This window comes from Telopea speciosissima, chromosome 5 (assembly GCF_018873765.1).
Source record: "Telopea speciosissima isolate NSW1024214 ecotype Mountain lineage chromosome 5, Tspe_v1, whole genome shotgun sequence".
Taxonomy (NCBI): domain Eukaryota; kingdom Viridiplantae; phylum Streptophyta; class Magnoliopsida; order Proteales; family Proteaceae; genus Telopea; species Telopea speciosissima.
The window spans coordinates 55817891-55827310 of NC_057920.1; the positions used below are offsets into that span (position 1 = coordinate 55817891).

Sequence of the window (9420 nt, forward strand, 5' to 3'; positions counted from 1 at the left end):
TTGTTTTGTTAGTTCTGATGGAGGTTACTGTAGGTGCCCGATCCTTGACAAGAAAGATTCCTTTTAGTGACTCTGCATTGGTTGAGCATACTGAGAGTTTCCTAGTCCGTGCCACACTATTGAAGTTGCTATTACCATGTAGCGCCGCACAAGGTTGACGTACACCCTAAGATTCCATTTACCTGGCTGGGACGTAATACCTCCCTTTTCTAACAGATTGCACAGTTGAGATTGAATTATATTGAGGAACCAATGAAATGTGGAAATGTTGTCTAAGCCTTTGACGCGTAATATTCCACCGCTTCACCACGTTTGGATCCAACGAACATGATTTAGTACTATCTGCGCTGACTCACTGACAAGTCTAACAAGGATCTGACAGATATTATCTTAGCTGTATCTTGAGAAACCGATTTAACAGCTGATATTGCAGGCGCACATGCACATGCGCTACACAGGAAAATGCGTTACTGAGATGTAACACATGCACAACACACTGTACCCGAGATTCTATTTGGGATTCTCTTATTAGTAGGACTTCAAAATTGAATAAATCACTCCTCTTAAGTCCGATTTGGGTGTTCCAACTTGCAGAATTCCCATCTCTCTGAGCTCTACATGCTGGAATGAATAGAAGATTGAGGTAGTAGCCTCTGTGGAGCGAAAAAAATGCAAAAAGGCCACTGCCCATCATTTTATGTGCTAAAGCCACCCCCTACCTATGCTTGTGCGTCTATGGAGCTCCATTAATGGTTCCAACAAAGTAGGTAAGTTTCATTGCAATTTTTATGTGATGGTTATAGCATAAAAGAGAAGGAAAGAAGAGGGGACGAAGGAGGAAAGAAAAGAAAAGGGGAGAAGGAAGGAAGGAAGAAGAAGGAAAGAAGAAGATCGGGGAAGAAGGAAGGAAGAAGAAAAGAAAGAAGAAGGAAGAAGGAAGAAGAAAGAAAAAGAAGGAAAAAGAAAAGAAAGGAAAAGTAGAGAGAGAGAGAGAGAGAGAGAGAGAGAGAGAGAGAGAGAGAGAGAGAATATTATACATCCATTGTTATGGGTTTCAAACATTGTTAGACTCAGATAGTATCAATGCACACTTGAAGTTTCCAGTTCTCCATCAAATGGAGAGAAGTTGAAGATTCGAGTGAGCTACCAAAGTTTCCAGACTCCATCTCCGGATACCAGAATCAGAGATAGAGTTTGTTGTGAGATTTTCTACACTTTATTGCCTGTTGTATTTGATTTATTGTATTTTCATTGCATATGTTAGCTAGGTTATATTTCCATAGACCTATGCTATGTGGGATTGACTATATGGCATTCATATAAGCCCAAATTTATATGCATGTGGGTGTGTTGAGTGGATGTTGAACACTGGTAACATTGAGCACCTGAACTGGCCAGTTGTTTGGCCTCTTTGTTTGATGCCGAAAAATTACCGTGGGTGCGACCTTCTAATTCATTCTAGGTAAATAGGTGAAGACTCAACCTTTGTACATCAAGGATGGAAACTTTGGAATTGTCGTGGTTGTGACATCTCAATTCTATGCTGAGAAAATAGTGATGAGTAGATGATGAGGTCAGTGTGACTATTACTCCATGCATGTAGGCAACTTGCCGAAGCACATATATCTATGTTGTGGATGTGCTTGTGTATTCTTCGAGTGTTTGTCTACAGGATGGGTATGTACACCGGGTAGACCTAGCCACATGAATTGTATGCTTGCTTGTTGGCTGAGAGGAAATGTGTGACACGATTTGTGTGTGTTATGTATGCCATCAGTGAGGGCCTCTAGCAGTGATTGAAATTGTGTGCTTGAGTGATCGATTTCCAGCAATTGACATAGCAACTCTTGGCAACATTGTGATCATCAGCTCTTGGCAACAGGGGTTATGATTATGGTTGTGTGTGTCTGAGTCAGAGTTGCCAAATAGTGTGTAGTGGTGTGATTATGCAGTTGAGAGGACTATATCAGTGATTGTGTTGTGTGCTAAGAACATCAACAAGTGAAATGAGAGATGAAACTATTGAAGGAAAAAGTTTTAGAGTCCACTGGTTCACCCCTCTCTCAGTGACCATCAGTGTTCAACATAACATTACTAGAATTTCATGTGTTTCTAAATGATCTTCTAGGCAATGACTTCACTACTATTTTTAAGTCTTTGTCAGATAGTGTGTAGTGGTGTGATTGTGCAGTTAAGAGGACTATATTGGTGATTGTGTTGTGTGCTACAAACATCAATAAGTGAACTGAGAGATGAAAAAGTTGAAGAAAAAAGTTTTAGAGTCCACTTGTTCACCCCCTCTCAGTGACCATGAATGTAAGGATTACAGGTGATGGTTCATCATGATTATGCCTATTGTTGAGTTCACTATCATATATTTTTTTCAATCTCTTTATTTTTTTGGGGCAATTACTATCACTCTCTTATACTCACCCTATATTTATTCAAACTCCCTACCTTTAACTTCTTTTATCCTAGAATCCCAAATACTACCCCTTTGTTCTTGTAACCTCTACTTGTGAATTCACCTAGAGGGGGGGGGGTGAATAGGTGAAGGTAGGAAATTATAAAAATTAATGCGAAAATAAAACAAATTACCACTATAATGACAAACAATAAATCAAAAGTGCCACAAGAGATTTATAGTGGTTCGGCCAATACTTGCCTACGTCCAATCCTCTCACCTTAGAGAGAATTTCACTATAACAACTCTTGAGTGTGAGAAAGAGAACTCAACAACAACTAATCTTGAGTTAATGAGCAAGAGAACTCAATCTACTCTTGATTCCGAGCAAGAGAACTCAACCTACTTATTATAAGTAAAAATGAATGTACTAAATGATTAGAGTTACCTCAAACCTTAGTAATGTATTGCTACCTTTCAACCTGCTAAGTGAATGAAGGAAGCTTGTGAGAGTCTATGCCTTGAATGGATGCTTGAATTCTCACTTGGAAGTAACTTGTATTGGAGGCTCGTAATTGTGATTAGCAGTGGTTATTAGAGCCTTAAACAAGTGGGTATTTATAGGTTAGATAGCTCTAATCAATATGGAAATTGTCTTAAGATCGGATTGATTTAGACAGCAATAATCCGGTATACCGTTTCCCAATCCGGTATGCCGGTTCACCAAATTTCCTTATATGAATAAGGAGCAATGGTCAAATTATAACAGTCATATCTTGATCTGGTATGCTGGATTATGATCTGGTATGCCGGTTCAGGGTAAAACACAACAAGCCTATGATCTGGTATGCTGGATTACAATCCGGTGTGGGCTGAAAGGCTACTGTGGATTATTTCCTGAGATTTGCATCTGATCCGGTATGCCGTTTCATGATCCAGTTTATCGGTTCACCAAATTTCTGCTGAAATTTGTTAAGTCCTTTATTGGACTTACTTGGATGATTCCAAATGGGTTTGATCACATGGATTGGGGTTAATTTTAACCTCCTAACGTCCATCTAAATGAATGCATGCATGTGTGTGCATTACATCAATTGTGACTTTAATTAAGATACAACTTGATACAAAATTAAACAAGTTCTTTGAGGTCTTGTATCCCATTTGTTGAAGATAAGTCTTGAGTTGTGTTCTTCTCTTCAAATATCTTGAAAGTTTTGACTTGGTGCATCAATCTTTTAAGTGCTCCCCCTTACTTGATGCTCTGTTCTTATCTATGCATCTTTTAGACAAGAGTTAGTACAATTCGATTTATTTGTTATCATCAAAACATTTATATCATCATGATAGATGATTGGAGTTTATGTATGAGGACTTTTCCTCACTACTGCCCTGCCCCACCACTCCTAGCCGTGAGCCAATTCCTCACTGCTCCTATTGCCTGTCACCATGGCTGGCTCCCCCCCCCCCCCAAGAATATGATAATGGCAACCTTGATCCTTTGATTTGGACATATCATTAGTCAATACAAAATTTTAATAAAAAAATAGATTGAACATATCATTAGCCTTAACAAAATTTTAATTACAAATTCCAAAATCCTATTACCTCTCCCCGAGCCAAACCCCTCAAAGGCGAAGGCAAATTCAATCCCAAGACATGAGCTCGGACACCAATGCTCTTACAGATGTGCTAACTAGCAAATTATAGGTCCTTCTTAGTACTAACATGCAAATTATTAACCACAACATACAAGGCTAGGGGAACACTTACATAGGGAAGCGCATATTCGTACTAGTGCTAGAGGGACTTCTCATCATTTCTGAAGTTCCATTAAGAAGAAATAGTTCCGGAACGGTGAATAGTCTGATGAACTCATGCACATTTAGGGTTCTGGGTTTTAATAGATTTTCTTATTTTAGTTTTGTATAATGGAAAATGCTAAAACTGCTGGAAATAATTCATCCAAAGCATCCATTATAACACACGCATTTAGGGGTGCCAACTCCAGGGCCAACCGGTTAAAGCCCGACCCAGACTGGCCCGATTATTAAACATGTCGGGCTTAAGCCCAACATGTTTAATAATTGGTCATTCCTGGTGTGGGCTCCTAGCGCCTGTCAGGCGCCCGGCCAGACCAACCAATTATATGCCCGACTTAAACCGACCTTTTTAGCACTTAGCCTAGCCCTTTACTATTGTTTGAAATTCCCATTTTTCCCTCCAATGCCCATAAGCTAAAGATTCCAAGCACAAAAAAATTGAAGTCGATTCTAAACACAAAAAATGCATGGCATGTGCAACTATGGTTGCTAATCTTTGATGCAACCCATCATCATGTTCCGATGCTTGACAAGGGAGAAATACTCTCACTCAGTGTTCATTAATATTTCGTAGGTTTGTCATGGTATTTATTAGAATAACAAACAATTGTACAATCTTATACTCCATAAAAACCTTAAGATCTGATGATGGGTGGATCTCCATGAAATTTCTAGGCCTCATTTTATTGGTATCCCCTTCCAGCGTTTAGAGCCCATTTAAAGACCGTCTAGAGTTAAATAGGCCCATAAGCTCGCTTAATGTCCGATTCTAGTAGCCCAATTATAACCCGAGACCGACCGACCTTATGTAGTGTACCATGCCCGTCCAAGCTATGCCCGATTAGCTAAATGGGCGGTCACGGTGCCGAGTTTGAAATTGGTTAAGCCCGATTAGTCCCGATTTAGACCGACCGAGCCCAACCGGTTGACACCCCTACATGTATTAAGGGGAATAGAGTACTTATCTGAGCCGTAGACAAACCAAGGTTGATGTCGATAAATTGAAGCGCCAAATATAGCGTCATGAACTTGAATTGGACAAACTTAAGGAATCGGTGGGGTTGAGTCATACCAAATGACATTTTCCTTAAGATTGTAGACGCCTCCTATGGTGCAAGCCAAGTTCTTGCTAATCAACCTCCAAGATGAAATAGTCCCGTAGGCCCCTTGAGTAGACGTTGCACTCTCTTACTGGGCAAATTAGAGAAATACAAGAGAAAAAAATGAAGTGAGATGTCTCTAAATTGTTAGAGAAAAAGGCACACCCTCCTCTCTATATATAGCAGAGAAGAGGTACCGCCAATGGATGTCTCCAAAAGACATGCACCTTGTAAAATATTCCTAAGGTCCATTGTTGCATTAACGTGGAGATACAACTGCATGGCTGCAATGTGCAGCTTCATAATACAACGTGCTTGTAGGTTTTGCAATCTAAAGAAGGGTTGTACCCAGTGCACAAGGCTCCCATGTTTCACAGGGTCTAGGAGAGGTAGATGGTAGGTTTTGCAATCTCATTCATGCAATTGGTTTCTTTTCATGAAATTTACACAATTGGTTGTTGCGGAAAATAATGCCTTTTAATCCTCTTTTTTGTTGTCTTTTTAATCCACAAATGCAGATTCTCCGGGGAATGCAGCACTTGATCGGATCTAGCAAGAAAAGAGTGAGATACTTTACCTACGCAGGTAGGGTCGATCTTCTCTGTCCTCATTTGAAAAATCTCAAATTGTTTTTTTCGGTAATAGAAAATCTCAACATTTTCAAAAACTTAAAAATAGGTGAGTACCGGTAAACCGCACGTCGCTAGTATTTTTATCTGCTCTATTTCCTGCCCGCTCCATTCCCTCAAGTTCCTCTAATAGAGGGGGGTGGACCCCACCCGGACAGTGTGTTCGGACAGGGGTAGGATGGTCATTTTTGCCCCCTCTATTAGAGGAACTTGGGGAAATGGACTTGCCCAGGAAATAGAGATTTCTGGAGCTAGTGGTTGTGCCGAATGAAGAGCATGGGATGGTAGGGTAGGATGGTCATTTCCATAGGGACGGGAGAGATACTCTGGCTGGGCACAGTGCCGGTGTACATGCCCAACCTTTACCCTACACCATTTGGGATGTTTATCTGGTGTTTAGGAATTTTTGAGAATGGAGAAGTATTTGATTCATATTTTTATTTATATGCTTATTATGGATTGATATTTGATTATTTGTATGCTTAAGAATAGATATTTGGTTATTATATGCTTAGAAATAAATACTTGATTAATAATGGGTTTAGTCAGCACGATTATGTTCCTGGCCATAAAGAACTGGAACCAAATAGACCCGTCTCAATTACCAAGAGCAATCTCTATTACATCTTTTCCTTACTCCCTATGTGGAATTGAATTTGGAGGATTGAGCTCCTCTCTAGGGAGTCTAGCGCTCAGGGAGTGCCCAGGGGGCATCCAGCTGTTGGGTTATACCGCACACATCCCAATGGCTGACTAGGTGCGCGCCAGGATGTGTGCGGCACAGCCCAGCCCTTGGATGCCCCTCCAACACTGAATTCCCTAGAGAGGAGTCGGATCCGAATGAGGATATTGGTTCCTTCTGTTTTCTGCTTTCATTCTATTTTTACATCATATCTTCTTTCGTTTTATTCTTCAATTCCTATTGACAAGGTACGAAAGGGTGTCAATTTTTGGATTGAAACCGGAATCGGATCAAAACCGACCTATTAGAAACTAGAACTGATAGACCAATTAGGAACCGATACAAATCCACATCCACATCCTATTATATTGGTACATCTTGTTCCATATACTATTTTACTTAATACAAGAGGTAATATGGACTACTTTTGTGAGAGAGAGAACACTTTAAATTGCATTAAAATGGGGAGAGAGAGAGAGAACACTAATTTAGTCTCACTTGGAGAAGTATTTCCTTGCTCGAACATGCTTTCCATTTATCAATAACTTCACTTTTCCGTCATTTTCCATACCTTGAAGGATAACTGCCATGGTTGCAATTGATCTAAAAACCACACGAGCAAATAGGGCTTGTCCATAAGCTGACACTTCCTGCATATAAATGCACTCTACACATTCTCCATATTTCCTGCACCCCCACAAACCCAAAATAAAGACTTTAATGTTGTTAGTTTTGGTATCATAGAAGAAACAAACTTACCAATCCGACTCCTCTAATTCCGCCTGCGCGGTACTTGCGCCTTCACACATAAGCGCGGCGAAAAGTACCGCCTTACCTCTGTTCGGGCAAGGCACTCGGGCAGAGATAAGACGGTACATTCCACTTTACTTGTGTGTAGCTAGGACGCACACGACAGTAGGGGCAGGCAGAAGTAGAGGAGTCCGATTACAAACCAAGGAGAGCGAGAGAGAGAGAGAGAGACACGAACATATTGAAGAAGTTCCGGAGTTCACTTTCTGAAACAGGGTATCCCCTAGAGAAGGTTACAAATATGGTCCTCTCATCTGATGAGGCGCTTAATGAGGCCATACCCTTCTTAGGATGACAAGAACTAGACCATGGAAGGAAGGCAGAACTTGGGCCACCCATCTTAAAACTGGACCCAATGGGCCTAACCCTAGAAGCATGAGAACCCATTACTTTAGACCGGTTATTAACAGCTTTCTCCACAATATCAGTAAATGCTAGTCCAATCTCTGAGACAAACTGAGAAATTCTACCAACTGCAGAGACCCTATTCTTACGAATGAATGAAAGAGAAATTTCTCTCTTCATAAGTCTCTTAGTGGAAGGGATCTCATTACCTGCCGGAGACCTATCTTTGTCGATACAATTCAAGCATAGGACAGCTTCCCTTGCCACCAATTCGACAATGGCGTCGGAGGATGAGAGAAGTGGAAGGATGATATTAGGAAAACCCATCTCTTCTAGCCATAACCAAAGGCCAATGATCCTCATAGACTCTGCAATGTTACGGCCAAAGTTGATAACTAGAATAGTGAATATATCTCTATCAATGGAGTGGAACCATTTGAGTTCTTCAACAGTGACAGAAGTAGCCATTGGTTAGAGAATGAGATGGGCTGTGAGGGATGGGCTTTGAGAATTGGATGAGTATCCGATGGGTTGGGTTTAGACATTGCCAATCTGGGTTGACTGGTCTTTAATTTATAGAGATTTTGGGGTTGTGAGTCAAAAGATGCCTTTTGGATGGAGGCTTTTCGGGCTGAGGCACCTTCTGGTAAGGGGTGCATGCAGAGTAATGGTTGTTTTAATTGCCTCTTGCGGGCAGATTCGTGAGAAGCAGAGAAAAAAAGAACCAACGGTTCTGATCTAAGGGTGTCAATTTAAAACCGGAATTGAAAACCGAAACGAATCAAATTTGGTTTCAACCGGTTTTGAAATGTAAGAACCGAGTTCTGTTCGGTTCTGGTTTCAGCATAGGAACTCAATTTTGATACTATTTTATTATAGTATATTAATACACTATAATACTAATATATTATAATATATATTACTAATATTAGTATTAGATCTTATATACGACTATATTATATATAATATTGTAGTATATGACCGAGAATAGGAACTAGAAGTGAACCATGTATGAACTGAATTTCAAAATTGAAATCAAACGAACCGAACCGAGCAGGTTCTACTCAGTTCGAGTATTGAATTTCAAAATCGATTCAGTTTCGGATCACATCCACACTCTATGGAACCGAACCGAATAATCAATTCCAAACTGATTAACACCCTTATTCTGATCATCTAAATCTGAAGGGCAAGATATCTCTATCTGATCTAAGGGTGTCAATTCGAAACCGGAATTGAAAACCGAAACGAATAAAATTTGGTTCCAACTCGGTTTTGAAATGTAAGAACCGAGTTCTGTTAGGTTCTGGTTTCAGCATAAGAACCGAATATGGATACTATTTTATTATAGTATATTAGTATATTACAATACTAATATATGATAGTATATTAATACATTATAATACTAATATATTATAGTATATATTACTAATATTATTATTAGATCTTATATACGACTATATTGTAATATAATATTATAGTGTAATATATTATAGTATATGGACCGAGAATAGGGACTAGAAGTGAACCATGTAAGAACTGAATTCCAAAATTGAAACCAAACGAATCGAACCGAGCAGGTTCGGTTTGAGTATTGAATTTCAGAACCAATTTGGTTTTGGAACACACC

At 39.8% G+C, this 9420-nt stretch overlaps 1 protein-coding gene across 1 annotated transcript; it reads right to left on the reverse strand.

The window, feature by feature from the left end:
• Positions 1-7129: 7129 nt before the first annotated feature.
• Positions 7130-8258, reverse strand: LOC122663101. Its single transcript, XM_043858806.1, has 2 exons — positions 7624-8258; positions 7130-7322 (listed from the first exon to the last, which is right to left on the reverse strand). Exons 1-2 carry the CDS (start codon positions 8256-8258, stop codon positions 7130-7132), a joined length of 828 nt encoding a protein of 275 aa, XP_043714741.1.
• Between the last annotated feature and the right edge of the window lie 1162 nt (positions 8259-9420).

Excerpts from the sequence above, each read along its gene's own strand:
- LOC122663101 (XM_043858806.1), bottom strand. The coding sequence starts at position 8,258 with ATGGCTACTTCTGTCACTGTTGAAGAACTCAAATGGTTCCACTCCATT. Across the intron at positions 7,323-7,623 it reads CTCCGGAACTTCTTCAATAT|GAAATATGGAGAATGTGTAG; the intron begins GTTCGTGTCTCT and ends GTGGGGGTGCAG.